This window comes from Pongo abelii, chromosome 10 (genome assembly GCF_028885655.2).
Source record: "Pongo abelii isolate AG06213 chromosome 10, NHGRI_mPonAbe1-v2.0_pri, whole genome shotgun sequence".
Taxonomy (NCBI): Eukaryota; Metazoa; Chordata; class Mammalia; order Primates; family Hominidae; genus Pongo; species Pongo abelii.
In genome coordinates, this window is record NC_071995.2 from 42,232,230 (window position 1) to 42,255,740 (window position 23,511).

The window sequence follows — 23,511 nt, forward strand, 5'->3', positions numbered from 1 at the left end:
TTATTTTACTGTATAATCACCCTAATCCAATTTATAGGTACTGATTTATTATTTTTTGCATATATGCCAGTAGGCAAATTTCTCAGAATCAGGTGAGAGCTCAGTCATTAATTGTAATGCTTATAGTTGCTTACTTATAGTTGAATTTTATATCATATTATTTTTGCATATATATTTTTATACACAGTATATATATATTTATCATAGTTGCATTAATTATAATGCTTATAATTACTTCCCCTGTCAACTAAGAACACCTGTTTTCTTCTAACAGCTGCTTCCCAGTTGTTAAAGCCAATACCACCCATTAGGATAGATGACATATTGCATTTTGAAGTCCCTGTCAATGTCACAGGTATATAGTTTTCAGAATGCAGCCCAGGTTCATCCTTAAGAGATCTAGTCCATACAGGTTATATCCTGCTGGAGGTAATAAATGCTTACCTTTTCAACAGATTTTTTAAAGCAGTATTCTTATTAATTTTATAATAGTTATTTCGTTTATCTAGATATAACTGAAATTGTGTTTTTGCCATAAAAACCATTTCATAAAATACGGGATTGGTTCCCATGAAGCAATGTATGAAGTTCCATGAGTTTAAGATAGTGTTATTGTACTTTTGAGATTAATAACACAGAAGAAAACATAGGGGAAATGCTTCAGGACATTGGTCTAAGCAAAGATTTTATGGGTAAGACCTCAAAAGCAAAGGCAACAAAAGCAAAAGTAGACAAATGGGATTAGATCAAACCAAAAAGCTTCTGCACAGCAAAGGAAACAATCAAGGGAGTGAAGCGACCACCTGCAGAATGGAAGAAAAATCTTGCAAACTATTTATCCAAGGAATTAATATGCAGAATATACAAAAAAAACCTCGACTCAACAGAAAAAAACCCAAATACTCCAAGAAAAATAAAGGGCAAAGGATCCAGATCGACATTTCTCAAAAGAGAACATGCAAATGGCCAATAAATACATGAAGAAATGTTCAACATCAATAATCATCAGGGAAATGCAAACCAAAACCATGAGAAGATATCATCTTACCACAGTTAGAACAGCTATTATCAAAAAGAGAAAAAAATAACAAATGCTGGCAAGGATGTGGACAAAAAGGAACTCTTATACACTGCCGTTGGGAATATAAATCAGTACAGCCATTATGGAGAACATTATGGAAGTTCCTCAAAGAACTAAAAATAGAATTACCATATGATCCAACAATCCCATGACTGGGTATTTATCTGAAGGAAAGGAAATCAGAATATTGAAGAGATATCTGCACCCACATGTTTACTGCAGCACTATTCACAATAGTCAAGATATAGAATCAATCTAGGTGCCCAACAACAGATGAACAGATGAAGAAAATGTGGTATATATACATGATGGAATACTACTCAGCCATAAAAAGGAAGAAATTGTGTCACTTACAGCAATATGGATGATCCTGGAGAACATTATATTAAGTGAAATAAGCCAGGTGCAGAAAGAGAAATACCACATACTATCACCCATACATGGAACCTAAAAAAGTTTATTTCACAGAAGTAGAGAGTAGAACAGTGGTTACTAGAAGACAGAAAGGAGCAGGGATAGAAAGATGTTGTTTAAAGGACACAAAATTACAGCTAGGTAGAAGGAATAAGTTCTAGCTTTTTATAGCATTGTAGAATGATTATATTTAATAATAATTTACTGTATATTTTCAAATAGCTAGAAGAAAGAATTTTGAATGTTCCCAACACAAAGAAATGATAACTATTTGAGGTGATGGATATGCTAATTACCTGATTTCATCATTAAACGTTGTATACAGGTATCAAAATATGACTCTGTATTTCATAAATATGCACTATTATTATGGGCCACTTAAAATTTTAAAAATTAAAGATTAATAACAATACAAGGTAATTTGAAGAAAGAGGATAAAATTGATACAAACATGGGAGTTGAGAGCAAGGCAAGGATACTTCTTGTTAGACAAACCAAGGAGAGTTTTTCGGAAGAGTGGTATCTGGATGGCAAAGTGGGGAAGGGGTAAAAGCACACATCTGTGGCTAGGTTTAACTATTCAAATCAAGAGTCTGCCAAATGCTAGTTGTGTGACCTTGGATACATGATTTAACTTCACTAAGCATTGGTTTTTAAATGATCACAAAAAAATTATACCCGCCTCATAAAGTTGCTGTTATGATTTAAATTATTTAATAATGTAAAGCAATTAGCACAATGTTTGGCATATGGTAAGTTTTCAGTAATGACCAGCTGATATCTCAGGAAATTTAGAAAGGCAGGTCAAAATAATAAATGCATAAATAGGACAGTGGCATACGTCATAATAAAGGAAAAGGTCTTGATTTAGGAAAATATCTTGACTACTTCTTTGGGTAGAGAAAGCGATGCTTTGTTTCCCTCTTCCCAGAGCATGGTGGACAGAAAAAAGATTAGATAGTTAGGTAGACAGACAGATACAGAACAAGAGGGAGATAGAGAGAGAGAGGAAACGTAAAGATGTGAAATTGAGAGCCACAAGAGAGGATAAAAAGAGAAACAGTCCAGGGAAAATGGAGGGCTGTAAGGTGAGAAATACCTACCTGGTAAGAAAGAACTTTGTGCAGGGGTCAGTCTCTGGGGACAGAAGCCTATTTATTTTGAGGGCCCCTCAGGAAAAAAATATTACAAAGATATGTGCTATTGCAGATTTTACAAAAATATATGGCCAAGTGAGCACATTGCTAGGGCTCTTTCCAAGGGCTGGAAAGAAGCCTGGTTGCATTAAGAGAGCAGAAACTGAAACTTCATTAGCTTAATGGAAAATCTACCTCTTATTCTGTGAGAAGAAATAGCCAAAGCATTTTTAGAAAAATGAGATCTCTATTTCATTTTGGCTTTTTGACATTTGTTTTGTTCCTCTTTGGTCCTCTTCCATTTGCCTCAAAATTAGGAATACTCTGCTACAAACTGTTTGTATGGGTGTTGCTTTGAGGGGAATGAAGGAAATGAAGGGAGATGAGTCTGTCAGGCATAGGTGATTCCAGTATAAAAAAGAAAAGCATTCATGATCTATATAACCCAAGGAAAGCAAGTCACTGCATAGTGCTAAATGTCCAAGTGGAAACACAATGTAGCCCCTTGGGAGTAGGAGTTAAGCTTAGGAGAGGTGTTGAGATAGAATAACTCCTTTTTTTTTATTATTATTATACTTTAGGTTTTATGGTACATGTGTGCAATGTGCAGGTTAGTTACATATGTATACATGTGCCATGCTGGTGCACTGCACCCACTAACTCGTCATCTAGCATTAGGTATATCTCCCAATGCTATCCCTCCCCCCTACTCCCACCCCACAACAGTCCCCAGAGTGTGATGTTCCCCTTCCTGTGTCCATGTGTTCTCATTGTTCAATCCCCACCTATGAGTGAGAACATGTGGTGTTTGGTTTTTTGTCCTTGTGATAGTTTACTGAGAATGATGATTTCCAATTTCATCCATGTCTCCACAAAGGACATGAACTCATCATTTTTTATGGCTGCATAGTATTCCATGGTGTATATGTGCCACATTTTCTTAATCCAGTCTATCATTGTTGGACATTTGGGTTGGTTCCAAGTCTTTGCTATTGTGAATAATGCCGCAATAAACATACGTGTGCATGTGTCTTTATAGCAGCATGATTTATAGTCCTTTGGGTATATACCCAGTAATGGGATGGCTGGGTCAAATGGAATTTCTAGTTCTAGATCCCTGAGGAATCGCCACACTGACTTCCACAAGGGTTGAACTAGTTTACAGTCCCACCAACAGTGTAAAAGTGTTCCTATTTCTCCACATCCTCTCCAGCACCTGTTGTTAGAATAACTCCTTTTGAAGAATTGAAAGTGACTGAGATCCACAAAGGAGATGGTAATAAGAAAGAAAAGAGATGATTACGTGTATAATCTTGTAAAACTTCCACATTTAGGAGATAAGCAGCAACAGAAGAAAAAAATGCAAATAAAGGCAGTCAGGCAGGAGGGAGAGGAATAACAGTAAAAGCTCATGGGTGTGAGAACTGCCATTTTGGAGCTGTAGTGCAGTGTTTTATTAGGGGCTTTACATTTACATAGTCCTGTGTGTAACTTCAGGCTTGTCAATTTAATAGCTATGTCACCTTTGGCAATTTACTTACTCTATCTTTTCTTTAAAAAAGTGGGTGACATAAACATACATGTGCATGTGTCTTTATAGTAGAATGATTTATAATCCTTTGGGTATATACCCAGTAATGGGATTGCTGGGTCAAATGGTATTTCTGGTTCTAGATCTTTGAGGAATGGCCACACTGTCTTCCACAATGGTTGAACTAATTTACACTCCCACCAACAGTGTAAAAGCGTTGCTATTTCTCCACACACTCTCCTGCATCTGTTGTTTCCTGTAGCCTTGTAGTATAGTTTGAAGTCAGGTAGCATGGGTGTCTCCAGCTTTGTTCTTTTTGCTTAGGATTGTCTTGGCTATACGGGCTCAATAGCAAAGTCTTGGAACCAACCCAAATGCCCATCAATGATAGACTGGATAAAGAAAATGTGGCACATATACACCATGGAATACTGTGAAGCCATAAAAAAGGATGAGTTCATATCCTTTGCAGGGACATGGATGAAGCTGGAAACCATCATTCTCAGCAAACTAACACAGGAACAGAAAACCAAACACCGCATGTTCTCACTCATAAGTGGGAGTTGAACAATGAGAATGCATGGACACAGGGAGGGGAACATCACACACCGGGTCCTGTTGGGGGTGGCGGGATAGGAGAGGGGTAGCATTAGGAGAAATACCTAATGTAGATGATGGGTTGATGGGTGCAGCAAACCACCACGGCATGTGTGTACCTATGTAACAAACCTGCACCTTCTGTACATGTATCCCAGAACTTTAAGTATAATTTTAAATATGTATTATATATATATGTACATAAGAAATACTGATTACAAATATAGAATAAAAAAGTGGGTGAAAACACCTATGTGAGCAAAATACCTACCACATAAAATTGTTGCAATATTTTAGTCTGGAGGAAATATCATGTCAAGAAAACCAGAGAAAAAGGGGGTTGCCATAAAACTTTTGATTCTTAATATCAAATGCTGCAGAAAGGTCAAGAAATGTGAGCATTATGGAGATAGTGATTAAGAAGTTATATCTGATTTCCAAGAGAGTCATTCCAGTGGAAGGGAGAAGTCTAAATTAAATGACTATAACAAGTATAGAATACTGCTTATAGACAAATTTCTCCCTCCTATTTGCCTGTCAAGAATATAAAGTCCTTGAAGATAAAGATCTGGTCTCAGAAAATATAGTGTAAATATTTATTAATAAATCTAACAAATCTCCCCATTCTGCTTCTACATTATCTAAAATTAGTTTATTCTAATCTAATGTATTTTAGACACTTACTAAATATTGCACTTATACTTACATACCTTACAGTTAGTGTAAGGTACAAAGTTACCAGTGTAAAAGAGATTCAGTACCTTCTGGTTTGTAATTAAGTTTTATGATTTATACACAGAGTCCCCCTTCTCATCATTCACTGAGTAAAAGTTTTGGCATCCTGTAATGTGTAACTTACTCTTGATTCTTGCCCACTCAGTAATGTTTAGAGGTATCTGTGTTTTAATTAATTTATTTTTGTTGTAAATGGCCGAAACCAAAAAGATCATAATGAATAATAAATTGTCATGCTTACACAATCCGTTAGATTGATGGATTTTCAAGCAAAAAGAAACACAAGCAACTGTAGTCAACTAATTTTCTTTTCCTCGAATTAAACATTTTTAAAGAAAATGATAACAACTAGTAAATATGCTTGGCTTTACATTAAAAGGACAAAGTCAAGGTTAATTTTAAGGCTGGAGTTGTCCCTTTTAAAATGTGAAGAAAAAACATCCATGAGTGAAAGAGTAATTTATATTTTAAAAGCTGCTAAGGCAAATGAAAACACACCTCATTTAAGAAGGAGAAGAAGGAGTTATATATCTTAAAAAGCTAAGAATATAAGAGTTACTTTTAACTTGTTTTTTGTTTTGTTGGCCAGGCTGGAGAGCAGTGGCGTGAACTTGGCTCACTGCAAGCTCCGCCTCACGGCTTCATGCCATTCTCCTGCCTCAGCCTCCCGAGTAGCTGGGACTACAGGCGCCCATCATCACACCCGGCTAATTTTTTTTTTTTTGTATTTTTAGTAGAGATGGGGTTTCACCATGTTAGCCAGGATGGTCTCAATCTCCTGACCTCATGATCCGCCCGCCTTGGCCTCCCAAAGTGCTGGGATTACAGGCGTGAGCCACCACGCCCGGCCCCTTTAACTTGTTTTTTAAGACTTTTGATTAACCTAAAGGTTCAAGTTCACACTTATTCAGCCGTCTAATTATCTTAAGACATGAATATTCAAAAAATCGGCAATGGAAACTCTAACACTTGAAAGTATACTTTTCACACATTTAATCAGCTGTTTGTTTGCCTCCTAAGGTTCCCACCAGTAGAAGTTTATCACAAAACCTTCCCTTGTAAAACCTTACAACTATTGGGATTATAGCTCCAGAATTCATTCTTCTTAAGAGCAATTTCTTCTGGGGTTACCATACCCGACAAGATTTGTAGTTAGCAGTCACTTAAAAGGTATTAGTATTATTTTTTTACCCATCTGTTTCTCTGTCATTGAGATAAAATGCTCTCTGTGCATTTTGACAGTCAGAGGTATAAAGCCCCAAGAGAAAAGAACTGCATTTTACTTTCTGCATCTTCATACACGTTATGTTGTGCTGTTCACACACAAGAACTTAAGAAATCTTTAATGTGGATAATTTGGCACCTATATTCCACAAAGTTTACTGCTATTTCAGTCATTTTAGCATCCTATGGTGCAGTGGGAGGCCAAATATCAGAACAGAAAGAGCGTGGAAAATTTTAATATGACAATCCTAGAAATTATTCTTTTCTATTCCATTTTACTGGCTGTACAGACCAGAGCAAATTACTTAATCTTTTTCAAGCTCACTTTCCTCATCTAGTAATAATAACCACTTCAGAAGGTTATTGTAGGGATTGGAGTAAGGTCATGATAATAGCTCTAACATTTACTGAGCCATTGCTTGGTTTACCATATTAACTAATATAATTCTCTCAACAATGTCATGAAATAGGTTTTTTTTTTCTTCTTTAAACTACTATTATTTTTTGGAGAAAGGGACTTGCTATGTTGCCCAGGCTGTTCTTGAACTCCTGGCCTCAAGTGTTCCTCCACCATCTGCCTCAAAGTGCTGGGATTACAGGCATAAGCCACATCACATCCTGCCTAAAATAGGTATTATTATCATCACTCCATTTTAAAACAAGGAAATTGAGGCACATAAATATTAAGTAAATTGGCCTATTCCACATAGAGAAGTCATTCGCAGAGCCTAGATTTATAGCCAGAGAGCCATCCTCCAAGCCTACTTGTAACTCTTAACCATCATGCTACACTGCTTGTTTATTATTATACTAAATGCCCTTAGACATGCAGTTTGAAGCAGCTACTGTTATGAACAACTATAGCAAGAAGAATTTTAGATAATCCCAATAAGCCAAAGCCATCTTGTCCCAGAGTGTGGAAATCTTAAGTGTCCTTAGCATTTTGTTATCTAGACTCTGATTGAACATGCAAGGTGATCTATCCCTTTTGCCTATGGTTCTTGTGATTAGTAAATTTCTTATTTGGAGTCCAAACCTGCCTCCTGGTAAATTTACTAGTTTTGCTCTCTGGAGCAACAAAGATGAATCTAATCCCAAATCCACACACTAGTTTAGCTCTTCATGTATTTAAGGATAGCTTTTATAGCACCTTTCATTTTTCTTATTTTTTAAAAAAATATTCCTGATGAAGATTTATTCAACTACCCTCTTATATCTGCCAGGACTTTCATTTCCTGGAAAACTTTTCCTCAGTCATGCTCCCATTTGCTGATAGCCTCTTAAAACTATTGGCCCAAAGTAAATACAATATGCCATTATAAAATAAGTAATGTAGAATTTAAGGAGAGTTTTGTTTTATAGATCCTGTTTCTTTTAATTATAGGTTAAGTTTGCATTTTCTTTTAAAGCCAGCACATTATAGTTTTGGCTCATACTTAACTTGGAATCAGTAGCCAACTAAGCATAAAAACTGTTAAAGTTAGTTCCCTCTATGTTGCACAACTGGTTTTTCTAACCTAAATGCAAGAATGTATTTACATTTTATTTATTTAATATAATATATTTATATATATAATTATATATATAAATTATCTATTTATTTATATAATATATATATTATATATAATATATATTATATTATATATAATATAATATATAAAAATCTATATTATATAAAAATATATATATAAATATAATATAATATATTTAATATAATATTATAATATAAATATAATATATTTATATTATATAAAAATGTATTTATATTTTATTAATATTCATGGACTGCCTACTATATGCAAAGCATGATGTCAAGCCCTGTGAAAAACACAAAATCATAGGTTCCATCTCTGCTTTCCATGGAACTCATACTCCAGTGGGAGGGAATGAGGAAAAGGGTAAGGGAGGAAAGACAGACTCCTAAAGAAAAGAAAACTAAAGGAAAGGGGCAAAGAACACAATGAGTGTGGGCCAAAGATGGAAGAGATCAGAATTAAGGATCTAGAAATATTGAGGGCTGAAAGCAGGACAAATGCAGGAGATGCTTTTAATTGTTTGTCAAGTGTCATAATGTTATTTGATCCCATTGTTCCTACAATTTGAATAGCTCTGAATCTTGATCCTGTCTTTTGTCATATAAGCCACCCTCTCAAAACTATCATTCACAAATTTGGTTGTTCTTCTTTAACTTGGCCCAAAACCCATTATTTGCTATTTAACTTGATCCTTGTGCACCACATTTTACTGTAAGTCTAAAAAAATTAACCTGGAATATAATTTATTCTCTCAAAAAAAAAACAGTGAGTTTTTAAGGGAGAGTTATCTATTAGATGGATAGGGCTGACTGCTATAAGCTTTTTTTTTTTTTTTTTGTACCTAAGTCCTAGTGGCTTCTTCCAGAAAGTTTCCATGACAGAAAGCAATAGACACTAACCATAAATGAGAACCCTTTGGGAAGAAGTACAGACTCTGTTTGGGAGCATTAGAAATTTAGGAAAGAAAAAAACAGCCACATCCCCCAGCTCCATTCCTAGTATACCTCATAAACTTCATATCGTTATTGTTTTTTCCTATGTTCCTCCTCATTACATTCTCTCATCATAAGTTTCACCTCACAGTCTGCAGATTTCTGAATGGCCAAAGTTCATCACTCTCAGGAGTCATTCACTGAGCATCAGTGAAATCATACTTATGTTTAAAACAGGTGATTTTCTTTCTTATTCCAGCAATACTGAGACCCGCATAACCTGAAAATCTTTCTACATACACATGGCTTAAAAATATAATATTAAACTCATAACTGACCTCATTGAAAAAATGAAAATTCCTATGTGGCATAAGAAGCCAAACATCAGATATGGATTCATGGGCCAAGTGACTGACAACAGTGTGAACCTGGTCTTATAGGAGGCTGAAGACTCCAGCATAAGCAGAATCCTTGGAAGGCCTGCCCATCAGTTTAAGAGTAAGATAGAAATACACACACACACACACACACACACACACACACACACTCACGCACTCACAGATAAAAAATCCACCAGCACAAGGGATTAGGAGGAGACATTATTTCTACCTATGCTTGAGTGGGGAGAAAAAAAAATGTTTGCTCTTACAGAATTTTGAAGTTAAAAATTTATATAATCTGTGTGGCACACCACTTGGCAAAAACATTAATGCAAATTATGCATTGTAATACCCCTGGTACACCTGCGGAAACAAATGCAAGTTTTCCCTGGAGGGAAAAGACCTCAGACTTCACAGGTAAAGCTTCAGTGAAGATAATAAGGTCAGACACCAAAAGCCCAAAACACATGAGGAAACAATCATGGGGCAAAAGTCAGCAAACACAATAAAAGATAGATTTAGATCCCCTCGAACTTCAGGCAATAGGGCAATGCTGTAAATTTTATAATACAATATAAGTATGTTTAAAATTGTTAAAGACATAAAAGAAGGAATCAAAACCACAAGACAAAAATAAGAACTAAGGAAAAAAGAACCAAAAGATATGAAAAAGAGAACTCCTAGAAATTAAAAGGTTATTAAAATTTAAAAACTAACATAAACTAAATAATGGATCTGACAAAGCTGATAAATTCATCTGTACACTGGTGGATAGGTTTGAAAAAATTATCAAAGGCACAACACTGAGAGATAAAGAGATGAAAAGTATAAAAGAAAGTGAAGAATTATAGAAAAGACAAGGGCCAACATATATCCAGAAGGAGAGAATAAAGAGAAGGAGAAAGAAGCAATATTCGAAGGGATAAAGATTGAGTGGATTCCAAAACTGATGAAACAGGTAACTCTTCAGATTCAGTCATCTAAAGGAGTCCCTAGCAAGGTAAATAAAAATATTAATAAATTCATACCCAGGCACAATGCTTTGAAACCACATACTCCAAAGAAAAGGGAACCTTAAAAGTAATTAGAAAGAGACTATGTTTTAAAATGAATTACAATTGAATTGAAAGCAGACTTCTGAACAGAAACCTCAGAGGCCCCCCAAAAACAATGGAATACTGCCTTCATGGTGCTTAGGGAAAACCTAGAATTCCTTTTTTTTTTTTGAGATGGAGTTTCGCTCTGTCGCCCTGGCTGGAGTGCAGTGCTGCGATCTCTGCTCACTGCAAGCCCCGCCTCCCGGGTTCACGCCATTCTCCGGCCTCAGCCTCCTGAGTAGCTGGGACTACAGGCGCCCGCCACCACGCCCGGCTAATTTGTTGTATTTTTAGTACAGACGGGATTTCACCGTGTTAGCCAGGATAGTCTGGATCTCCTGACCTTGTGATCCGCCCGCCTCCGCCTCCCAAAGTGCTGGGATTACAGGCGTGAACCACAGGGCCCGGCCGGAAAACCTAGAATTCTATACCCAAGAGTTGGCCACTAATAGAACTGCTCTAAGAGAGTACTAAAATATATCCTTCAAGAAAAAAGAAATGAAACAAATAAGGGAGGAATAGAATGCAAAAAACAAAAACAATTTCAGTATAAATAAAATGTTGCAGTCAACAACAATGTTTCTCCAGCATATTAAGTTTATGCCTCCCCCGATTATACTTCTGATCAATAGAAGTTCATCAGCTTATCTATATAAAAAATCAGAATTTATGAATGAGAAAATTGCAGAACATTCTCCGCCAACATATGGGGGTACCCCCAAAAAAGAGAAAGATCTTGGCCCTAAGACATGTATTCCTATTGACACCCAGACTTTTACAAATTAAAAGTCTACTATTTGAATGGCAGAAAGCCTCAGCTTTCCTATTTGAACTACTCTGTGTAACAAGGACTTATCTATGGTATGATTTCCAGGATATTTTGTTAAGGGAAAAAGCAATGGTAGGGAAATGGCTATAAAGGAAATTTACTTTTCATTATATGTTCTTTGTACTTTTAAATTTTATACAGTGTGTATATAATGTTTATTCAAAATATTAATATTCAATTAATTAATTTTAAAACAAAGTTAAACAACTATCTTAAAATTGACTCCATTTGGACAGCTTCAAATAAAAAAATAAGAGGGAATAGGGATCCTGGGAATTCAAAGGCTCAATACAAGTTAATATACAAAAATGATCTATTAAAAAAATAATATTTTAAAAATAAAACTGGAGAACTTTTCCAAATTCCCAACTAATTGCACTTGGCTTTTGTCTTTTTCTTGGAGACCTGCTCTCTAACAGCTTGAAAGCTATTTTTTTTCCTCTTACATTTTCTCCATGATGTGTCCTCATTTCCAGTGTTAATTAGGTAGGCCTTACAACAAAAGAGTTTGAAAAATTTCCCCGTCATAGTTGTTATCTATTATACATGACTGATACATAGAGTGAGTTAGATTTTTTCCAATTAACCTGAAGGACTTGGAAGAATGACTTTGAGATTTAGCACTAAGAACTTTTGACTACTTTTTGAATAATACAAATATTTATATTTTCATAAAAGATTAATTTTTAAAGTTTGCATTAGGACAAAAATAAAGCAATTTTAAGCAAATGTACAGAATGCAAATCACTAAATTAAACATTTTAAACCACTAAAGTACAGTAAAATTACACTTAAAACTGGTTTATGAATGAATCAAGAAAACTAGAATCATTTATTGCTCTTAACTTTTCTCTTATAACATCTCAGGGCATCTCCAGCTAACTCAAGGATGTCAGAGTCTCAAACAGTTCTGTCTATAAAAGTTTATTTACAGTTCAACTTAACATTTACAAAATCATCATATCAGGTGTCATTTATTGAGTGCTTACCAAGTCTTCAACATGGTGCTATGTGCCTTACTTCATTTAATCTCTAGAACAAACCCATGAGATAGATATTACTATCATCTTTATTTTCTACATGCACAAATTAAGGCATAGAAAAAAATGAAATAACATGAAAAGGGTCACGTAGCTGGTTGGTAATAGAACTAGTTCTCAGGCCAATGTTTCTCTGACTTCAATTTTTGTGTTCTTGACCACTATGTTAAATTCTTCAAGGAGAACTGGGGTTTGGCATAACATTAAGCAATTAAAATCTTATTTAAAACAGATTAAGGATCACCAACATAAAGAGAAGTTACGTCTTAAGTATCTAAGCCAACTCAAGCAGGGTACGGTCAAAAAGCCTTTGGTGAGAGTGCTTTTTGTCTGTGTTTTATCTGTTCATTTTATAACAGAAAAAGAATCATTGGTATCTACACCCCTAATTCATACAAAGTTCATTAAAACACATTCATTTATCAAATGTAATTGAATCACTTTTACCACTGGAGACAGTTTCAAGATCAGATGTGTCTAGTGAACACGAGTGTAGATCCCTTAGGCAGATCAACAGAACCCTCCATGAGTATGTGCCCACTTTGCAAAAGCTACCCAGTGAGCTACTTTGCAGATCTTCCCTTGTAAAATTAAGATTCAGAAAACTGAATTTAATAAGACAGTAAAGAACTAGAAGCAAAGCTTCCATAATTCCAAATTCTCTTTATTACAATAAAGTATATTTAATGATTTGTGTACATGAAATCTGCATTTGTTCAGATAGAGCAGAATAAATTCAAAATAAAACTAAAAAATTCTTATTGGTAAAGCAGATGTATCTACAGTTTTTCTTTCTTTTTAAATTATTTTTTATCAGATTGTCTCAGATTTTCTTCTCAATTTCTCCTCTTTTCTCACATAAAGATATATATTTTGGTAATGTATTTCCACTGTGAGTCATGTGTAAGAAAAGGTATGCCATGTCCCAACTGTTCTGAGAATTTTCTCTTGCTTCTGAATTTTTTGACTTCCTATGTAAAAATGATATACTTTTATACATATTTCTGGAAAAAATATGCCTCAAAAAAACAAATATTAATGAAATCAACATATACCTTTTATGATGAAAAATGTGCTAATTCAGCCATACTAGGAAATGTAATAGTTTGACATTAATAAAAAATGCTAACTTTGGATATAACTAGCAAGATAACTTTTTTCTAACAAAAATAATTTATATTATCTATACTATAACAGTAATAAAATAACCTTTAAAAAAATCAACCAACCTCAATCCATTTGAAGTTACTTTTGAAGTAAAGTAACACTCGTGTAGGCCTCATGCTTCATTTTTGTCATTTTGAAACAACACATATTAAAAAGCTACAAAAACACTTAGGGGTGCAACTTAAACATATTCATTTAACAACTCACTAAAATAATTAAAATCTCATCCTATGGTTTGATATGTGGCTAAGAAATCCATTATTTGCAAAGAAAAAAAGTGTTTATCATCAAAATGTCTGATCTCTTCTTTGATACTGCAGTAATTTTTTTTCAGCTTTGCCATTTGTTACCAACTTTTTCCCAGTTATAAATATTTTAATTTGATTTAAGTCAGCAATTGCTTGTAGGGGACTGTCAAATCTTTTAGAGTTATGCTTTAAATCATTACTGAAAGATTTGCTTTTAGTATAATAAGACAGCTTTGCATATTAATTAGATCATCAGACACATGTTTGCTGAGGTTTAGCAATTGTGTAATAAATACAATATGGCAGTGATAAAGCTGTAAACCTTGGCACATAGCTTTGGCTTTCTAAAACATTTTATCGAGTTACCCAAGAAATAATCACCCTGCTAAATCCAAGTTAAACACCTGATGGAATATTAGGATATTTAATTAAAAATGAAGTTATGCTGTACATGTGGGTGATTTTATACAGTGGCTAAAAAAGAAGTTCATAAAAAATTAATTTCGCTCAGTAAAAATCATACACATCGCCCTTTTGTGAACTGGTAAATGAATGCAACCATTCCTACTAAGATACACATGATGCAGAAACAGAAATGAGGGGAGGGTGTTTCAGAAGAGACTTCAACTAAAGGAACAAGGGGTGGTAAGTGCAAGACACATTAAGATTCCAAAAAGCAAGTAAATCCTATGATTTCATCCTCAGTGATTCCACTGTGATGGCTCAGCAGATGGCCACTGGGGCTGCACAACAATTTCCTTTCTAAGCTATCAGGCAGCATCCAACTCCAGCAGGCCAAATTTAGGCCATTCCTATACTTGGAAATTTTGTCAATCTGGAAGCATCCTTTAACTTTGGAGAGAAAAACTGCCACAGTCTTCACTGTTAAAGGCAACAGGGTCACTTGGCAGTTGAAGGTGGCATAACAAAAGGCACAGACCTGATGAAGGATGATGGTATGATGAATTCCTGGGATGAAGCATGGCATAAGAAAAAAAGGAAAGCAGGAAGAAAGGAAGAAAGAGAAGGAGGGAGGAAGGCAGGACAGGAAAGAGAGAGAGAGGAAGAAAGGGAGGGAAGCAAGGAAAGAGGAAGGAGTGAGAGAAAGGGGAGGGAAGGAAAAGAGAAACACTGGGCTAGAAATCAGAAGACCCAAGTTCTAGAATGCAGATCTGGATCAACAATGAAACACCTATACAAGCTACTTCACATCTCTGTGCCATATCTGCCATATGATAGTACAGAACTAGATAACTCTGAAAGCTTCAACTAACATTCAAAAAAGTCCAACAAATATGGACACAGCCACACCATCTTTTTCTTCATCATTTAATTGATCACTCATGTGTGCATTTATTTATTCACCAAATATTTATGGAACAACTACTAAGGGGCAGGCCTTACACTGTTTCGTGATGATACAAAAGCAAATAAGATACACCCTGTACCCTCATGAGATTCACTGCCTGGGGGTGGGAATGATGTGAGATGGCAGAAGGACAAGAGGGTAAAGCTGGGTGGATACGCAGGGCCAAATCCTGAAGGGCCTTATTTATCATGTTAAAAATGTGGCCTTTATCCTGAGGGCAACGGGGAACACGAAAGTTTTTCTTCAGTCTGGAGTGACATGATCAGATTTGTGCTCTGTTATTCTGTGGATACTGGACTAGCCAGAGACAAACCTGAAAGTCCCCAACAACTGTAGCACTGACCAGAATAGAAAAAACGGACCCTGGTAAAGACAAGGAATCAAAAGGATTTGACTGGATGTGAAAGAGAACAAGAGGGAAATTGCTCCGTGATGACTGGCTTAGAAGACTTGTTGGATAAGGCGGCTATTCGCTGAAATAAACTACTAAGGAAGGAAGAAATGAAGATTCAGGTTTTGGTGGAGGACGGTAAGTGGTGAGGCATGAATCATGGAGGAGATAATGAGGTCAGATTGAGGTCTTTGGATTTAACACCCCCAAAGAAACATACTGGGATGCACTGGATAAAAGCCCGGATTTGGGAGCAGAATGACCTTTGTATCAGCTTCTAACTCTGATGCTAGGAAAAAAAAAATTAAACACCCTGAACCCAGTATTTCTGTATGCAAATACAGATAATAACTGCCTTAAAAGAGAATGGCGAAGAGTAAGGTGATGTATAAAGGGTACAACACAGAGGGAAGTTAAGTAACTTGCCCAAGGCAACATAACATATAAACAGTACAACTAAATTTTGAGTCCACATCTGTTCTCAAAGCCCTTGGCTGCTACTGACAGCTATTTAGAATCAGTCTGGGATTGTCTTCTTACAGACTGAAGGTTCAAGGATAATGAAATAGAGATAGCTACATGTTCTCTTGGGTTATTTTTAACTCCAGTCTTAAATATTACATTGCCAGTATTAATTTTATGTCATTCCAGATTTCTACAATCTTGCGATATTTTTTCCTAGTGGAAGAATCCTGTGCAGGATTGTGAACAGCCACTGTTCATCCCAGATTTTCTGGGACAGCTTTTATTTCAAAATTCCACACCATTATCCTCACACCGTTGAAATGTCCTGAAAAAGCCAGTATTTCTGTATCCAGCCTCTGTACCAGAAGCGGCACAAAAATATTGTATTCAGGAAGCCTTGTGACCAGAGGTGTTGATGTGCAGGAGGTCCACAGGGCACCTTGACGTGTAGGGGCAAACTGGTGGAGAGCATGCCATAGAAATATGAGAGGACTATTGCAGTAGAGGTGCCTGATTTGATTTAGTGTATCATATGGTAGTTACTAAAAACCTGTATTTCTAAAAAGTTATCAATCTCTATAGGTGACTCTCATGCACAATAAATTTAGGGAGCTTCTGATTTAGGAAATGATTCCCTTAAGAAAGAATCCTACATATCAAAGATAGACACTATGCTTTGTCCGTCACAGACTTTTGAAATCAGTCACTGAAGTTTGAAAAACACCACTTAGCAGTACTTATAGAAAGATGATCTAGTGATGTAAGCCCTTTTGTGAGCATCCTTCTGTGCACAGTAGCAGATTCTATTCAGTAAAATGTTCACTTCCCAAATGGAGCAGAACATTTTCTGTCTCACATTCCGGTAAATCAGTGTTTTTATTAAACCAGATGACTCTGCAAGTGGAATAGAGGCAGAGCATGTACTGTATCTATTGCATTGAGATTTATGAAAAGCAATATGAGATGACAACTGTCAATTGCCAGTGGCAGAAGCTTTCTTTTAGGAAGAATAACCTGATTCTCTGAGGTCATCGCTATTGGAACCCACTGAACCCAATGCAACCAAAACCACTACTAGTATGATTTTAATTAGGACTTAATACTCAAAATATTTTTTTAAATTCCCAGGGTGTGTTTTTCATTGGACAAAGTATTTTACTTTAGGGTTATAAGTTATATGTAGACTATATATTGTTTTTAAAATAATTTTTAAAGTTTTTAATATTCACGTCCATCAGAAAGAGTAAGTTCAGAATGGATCTGGATGAGAAATAATTGAGGAGTAGAAAACTTTAATTATTTTCCAGATAAATAATTATTAATGACTTATTAAAGGGCCAGATAAAAATTTATTAAAAATTCCTAATTGTGGATGCAGGTGATAGTGTGTTCTCGGCACTGAGTTGGCCATAAGCTTGAAATCTAGGCTTTAATATAGTCATATAGATTCCAGTAAAAATGGATTCCAAATGAGTAAAATGAATTATGAAGTCATAAAATCCTGGGTAATTCCACATGTTTCTGAAAAGTTCAATATGCGTCTAGTTATAATAGCTGCAAAACCTTTTTAGAGTGACTTTGGGGAATCGCCCAGCGAAATGCATCACTGAAACTTCCCACCTCCTCCCTCCTATCACTTCCTTATTAATAGCTCCACGCTTTGAGAGCCCACTTGAAACTTGAAACATTATTTTCCTCATGGATTACTTTATGCATTGGCATAAAAATTCATTTTCTAGAAGATGAAATGATATTCTTACCCGTTTCACAGCTGGGTCCAGTGAAGCCTTGTGGGCAGGCACACACATTAGCGGCAATACAGGCTCCTCCATTCCTACAGCCATCTTTGCAAAACGCTAAAATAATTCAGACACATGATTTTAGCACTTTAGAAGTAAGTAGTTTAATAAACTCCAAACCTAGCTTTTCATTATTCCCTTGGAGATGTAAACATGAAATTATAAAAGCTATTTTAATTTTGTTTTCATGTGATATTTCCCATACATGTAAGAAACTTCAACACAACTTGTAAAACAGTACTCTTTCCAATGTTAAAGAAGTATTTCACCCTTAAAACAAAATACTGAAATTTATTTGGACAACAAACAGCAAATTTACATAATAGGAAGTACATTAAAATTCAGATTTCTTCTCATTGTAACAATCCACCTTGAAAATAAACCTGAAAATGGCAGCTATCCTAGATGGAGCAAACCACCATCTAAAGAACGAGACCATGAAACAGGAGATGGTTGAATCCCATGAGGCTCTGACCATTTTGCACACTAGCCAACGTGCCAAAATAGTAGGAAATGCTCCATCCTTCAAAAATTTGTAAGCAGGTCCTGGTAATGAATTAACCAATAGTAAGAAAAATTCATTAGAGTGGTCTTCAGGGAGACTCTTAAATTCCTCTGCTAAGGATGGGTCAGAATCCAGGATCAAGGGCAAAGACACTATATAACCTGTTTTATCAGAGTGGTTTTGGGAATGAGGCAAGTTGTTCTGTGAGTAGGAAGCTGAACCATTGCAAGGGAGCCAAGGTCTGTACCATTGCAAGGGTGATCTCTTGAAATGTGCTGTCTTCGAAGAAGTGCATAAAAGAAGGAGAGAAGAGCTAGACAAGTGAGTACAACAAGAGAAGAAGAGAAAAACAAGATGGATGAGACTGAGCCCCCTTTAGAAGCTTTTATTTCCACTTTGGCTTATTCTTTGGCTCTGTAAGGCTCAGCAGCTGCTTCCTCAGCCTGACAAAGTCTATAATGAGTGAATTAGACCAGCTTGTTCCCAGCATTAAGGCAAAAGTTTTTTCTATAGTTTTCTGGCATGTGCTTCCTCTAGTTAGGTAGAATACACTTTTTCAGAGTAATAAAATGTAGAAATCTGAAATTCTAGTGATGAGTTAAAGAAATGGACCCAGAGTCCATTTGGCTTCTTTAGCTTAAACCTCATAAGTGATAAAGAATGTGTGTGCCAGACCATGCACGTATTTTCACTGGAGTAATTTGCAAGGTTGCAGCCCGTTGATACCGCACAGAACTCAATGATTCAGCTCCCACATTTAATCTACGTATCTCTCAGATTTTTCCCATTCCAAACAAAGATGTATACAGGAACTGAACAGTCTTTATTCGGGCAACCTGTAGTCCTAACTTCCAGAAGGAATTTATAGATCCTTGAGAGTTCTCCTTCTTTCAAATAGAAGAATTATCTGTCTGCATCTTAGTTCTCCTTCTTTCAAATACAAGAATTATCTGTCTGCATCTGTTCACAATTTTCAGAGTTCTTTATTCTACGAACTTTATTCTTCATACTACATAGGAATTGGAATCAACAGAAATAAGAGAAAAGCTTTTGGGCTCCTAGATGAAACCTTAAGCCTAAGCAAACTCTCAGAACATTCAGGTGATTTGGGGGAAGTCCTAAGGACTTAGTTATATTGTAGTCTCCACTCATGCCTTGGAAATGCACTTCAAGATCCCCAGTGGATCCCTGAAACCTCAGACAGCACAAAATCTATTTTCGCATATATATATGTATACATATATTTTTCCTATACAGACATACTATGATAAAGTTTAAAGTATAAGTTATGCATAGTAAGAGATTAACAACAGTAATTTATAATAAAATAGGTCAATTATGTTGCATTTTGGGGCCATTAACAGTAAAACAAAAATTACTCGTTTTTGTTTTACTCATTTTTGAGTTAGGTTTTGTACATGGTGTTCGTTTTTTGTTTTGTTTTGTTTTTGTTTGTTTTTTGGTGGAGATGTTGCCCAATCTGGTCTCAAACTCAAGACTCAAGCAATCCACCTGCCTTGGCCCCCCAAAGTGCTAGGGTTACAGGTGTGAGCCACCAAGCCCAGTGAAAATAAGGTTTACGTGAATACAAGCATTGTGATGCCTCAACAGTGTATTTGATAATCGAGAAGGCTACTAAGTGACTAATGGTGGCTAGTTGTAGACAGTGTGGACACACTGGACAAAGGGATGATTCACATCCAAGGCGGCATGAGGCTGGACAGTGAGAGATCTCATCATGCTACTCAGAATGGTGCACAGTTTTAAACTTAAGAATTGTTTATTTCTAGAATTTTCCATTTAACATTTTCAGACTGCATTTGACCATGGGTAACTAAAACCATCAAAAGCAAAACTGTGGGTGAGAGGGAACTGCTGTACTATACTTTACATTCTAAAAGTCCAGCTTTTCTTAGGATTTGTTTAGTTTTTCCAAGCAAATTTTTGTGGGTTTTGGATCCCCAAATAATTAGGCCTTTTTCAAAATGACCTACACTAATGATTTCCATGGAGGTTTGAAAATCAGGGTAATCCTCTGGCCCACCCATCTCTGGCTACAGTGCATTTTTGTAGACCAGGCCTTAAGACCCATCCTCATAAGACACTGCATTAACAACTACTCCTTGTTCTTTCCTACCTCACATAGACATGGTATCATAGCAAACTGATTTTAGTGAACTCTGAGATAAAGGACACAGTATATTTGAGAAATCAGCAGTTTTGAAGCTTAAAATGCCTAAATTGGATAAATCATATGACATTATAAGGGATGTAAATGTTATATTATGGGAGTTTATAGAGTTTCCGAAAAGGTCTTCTATTTCCCTTAGGAGGTAGGAGGGAAAGAGGACAGTGGGGGAAAAGGTGAGTTAATGGATTGTGGTGAACTACAGTTGTATTGTCTACTGATGGAAAAAGAAATCTGATTTCAATGGGACATTTAAAAGAATGATCAATCGGCATTAACAAACAAGCTAAAATAGGAAACTATAACATGTAGAGAATCAATATTCATGGTTAATCTTCCACAGTAGCGTCCGACAGCTCACAAGGGAGCAAAAAAAAAAAAAAAAAAAAAAAAACTGTCCTACTGACTCAAAATGGTGTTGATTCACATGGTAGCATAACAAATAGGTTGACAATGCTGCCAGGAAAACAGCTATGATGATATATGCATGCTCAGAAACATCTGAAGCTGGGAGAGTGCTAAACTGGATGAAAAGGAAGGTTCAACGAAATTAAAGATCAAAAGGTGTAGAAAGAACAGACTGAGCAAACTGGAAGAAGAGGAACTTGGGATTAGACAATAGAATGCTGAAGTTTAAGATTTCCAAGATGGAGCAGTTCTCCACAAAAATGCCCAGGATGTGGTGATGGGTGTAGGTTTGCTAGAAAGGAACAGAGATGAAAACCACTGTGGCTAAGGTCAAGGAACATTAGGTCAAAGGAGCTGAATGGTTTGGTCACTTAAACACTGAAGTAACCCAGGAGGATGTCAAGACCTGAGGAAAAGACTATGAGCCACACACCAAAGCTTTTGATGTCTGTAGGAAGTACCTGGAATGTACATAACAGTAATGATAAGGTGTAGAGGAAGGTAGAGATGGATTGCATTATACATAATGTAAGAGGCACTGGCATTTAAACCTTTTACCTTTGCATGTTGTTCCATTCCCTGTATATCCCGGCTTGCAAACACAGTTGTGTCCTCCAACAGTGTTGAAGCATAAAGCATTTTCATCACAGTTGTGCTGATTTGTGATACACTCATCATGTTCTGAAATGAGGAATACAAATTTGTTACTCAAAGTTATATTTCCAAAGCTAATATATTTTAAACTACACCTTCAATCTTGGTTATTGCATGGTAAATTCTTTCAACCACAGACATAACAAATTATAAATTACAGAAGAGCTCAGATTTTGAAGAATTATATACTCCTCTTGATGTACATACTAGTTCACACATTCACAAACACTGAATGCAAAATAATTTGGACAAAAGGCCTACCAATGGTTGCAAGAAATAGAGAGGGGAGGCAAAGTGAGGATTAATTCTAGAAGTTGACTACAAAGTCAGCTGTATACAGTTAACATTTGGGGAGTTACTCTCATGAAATAAATCTGTCACCTAACTCATCCCTGTAGCATGTGAACGATGACAGGGAGGAGTGAAATTGTATTGCTTTGTAAGTCATGACCTGTAGGATAATAAAGCTGAAGTTCTAGGAGTTAGGTGCCTGCCGTTAACACCTGCAGCCACACTTCCAAGCCTAAAGATACTTATGCAAACTGTCTGGGGAATCTTTGATCTCTTTAGTAAGTTCCCTCACCCTGCAAAGAAAGCAGCACAAATCTATTAAAAGACAAACTTGCTTTTGTAATATGTGCAAATACAAACTTTAGAATATGTAATCAATATAGTATCTGCTCTAACTGCTTATAACTTGAAACTCTGGAAAGCATTGAATTACTTTACTTGATCCTTACAGCACCCCTGTGGGAGAGGCAGAACCAATATCATGGTAACCATTTTCAAGGTGACTCAACGGTGGCTCAGAGTGTTTAAGCAGCCTGCCCAAGTTCACAGGAATATCAAGTAACTTCAGAATTCTAGCTCAGCATTCAGCAAAGATGTAAATGTAAGGAATAAATACAGTGAACATGAGAAAGCAAACAAATCTAACATCAAAATAAAGATGAGGAGGAAATGCAATATGTGAGAAAATGCACACAAATTAGTTCAGCCATCTAAAATCCCTACAGTGGCACTACTTAGTACTCAGTCTCTTACATGAATATTATTCAGGCCTAAAACAAAACATACATTTTAATAAATTACATTGATTGAGCCATTAATTTCACATGATATAAATCATGAAAGCAACGAAATATTTGATTTTACATTAGAACTCTGTATTCCAGACATTATAATGGTAATATATCTGTAACTTGTCTTTGGCATAATAGATCTGTAACTTGTAATATATCTGTAAATTGTCTTTGGCATATACAGTTAAGATTAGACTAAAATCACTTACTTCAACTACTAAAATAAAATGTCCTTCGTTTTATTTTTAAAAAATAAAAATTATCATTTTGCTATGGCATTTTATGTCTCATTCTATATAAGCACAAAGTTAGGATAGCTTTAATTATAACCCTGAAACTACATTCTTAGAGATTATTCCCAATAATCCTTTAGAGGAAAGAAAGATTTCAATCACCAAGGTTCTAGAACCGCACAAATGGATATAGTATTTTCCAAATTCCTGGCTGAATAACCCAAAATTGTGCAAAATTCTCCCCTTATTATCTAGTATCACAGAACATTTCACAGTTTTTATAAATTCATGCTTGCTACTGGTAGCTTAGAAAAGAGCTGGATTACACATGGGTCTCCTAATTGAGGCTACCCTTGGACCACCATAAAATTTCAGAAGGGCTAGAATGGGCAGCCCACCTACCTTTGGGTTCTGCTGCCTGAAGCAAAATAAATCTACACTTTGAATGAAGTTTGCACCTGCTGCCAATTT

At 35.9% G+C, this 23,511-nt stretch overlaps 1 protein-coding gene across 8 annotated transcripts in view; it reads right to left on the reverse strand.

The window, feature by feature from the left end:
• The window catches only part of NELL2 (neural EGFL like 2), a 361,455-nt gene that overhangs the window by 80,136 nt on the left and 257,808 nt on the right, over positions 1–23,511 (reverse strand). For all 8 annotated transcript variants that reach the window (XM_054526601.1, XM_054526600.1, XM_054526603.1 and 5 more), the window contains 2 exon segments: positions 21,630–21,752; positions 17,932–18,027 (listed from right to left, as the gene is read on the reverse strand). In XM_054526601.1, coding sequence (XP_054382576.1) covers positions 17,932–18,027; positions 21,630–21,752 — 219 coding nt within the window.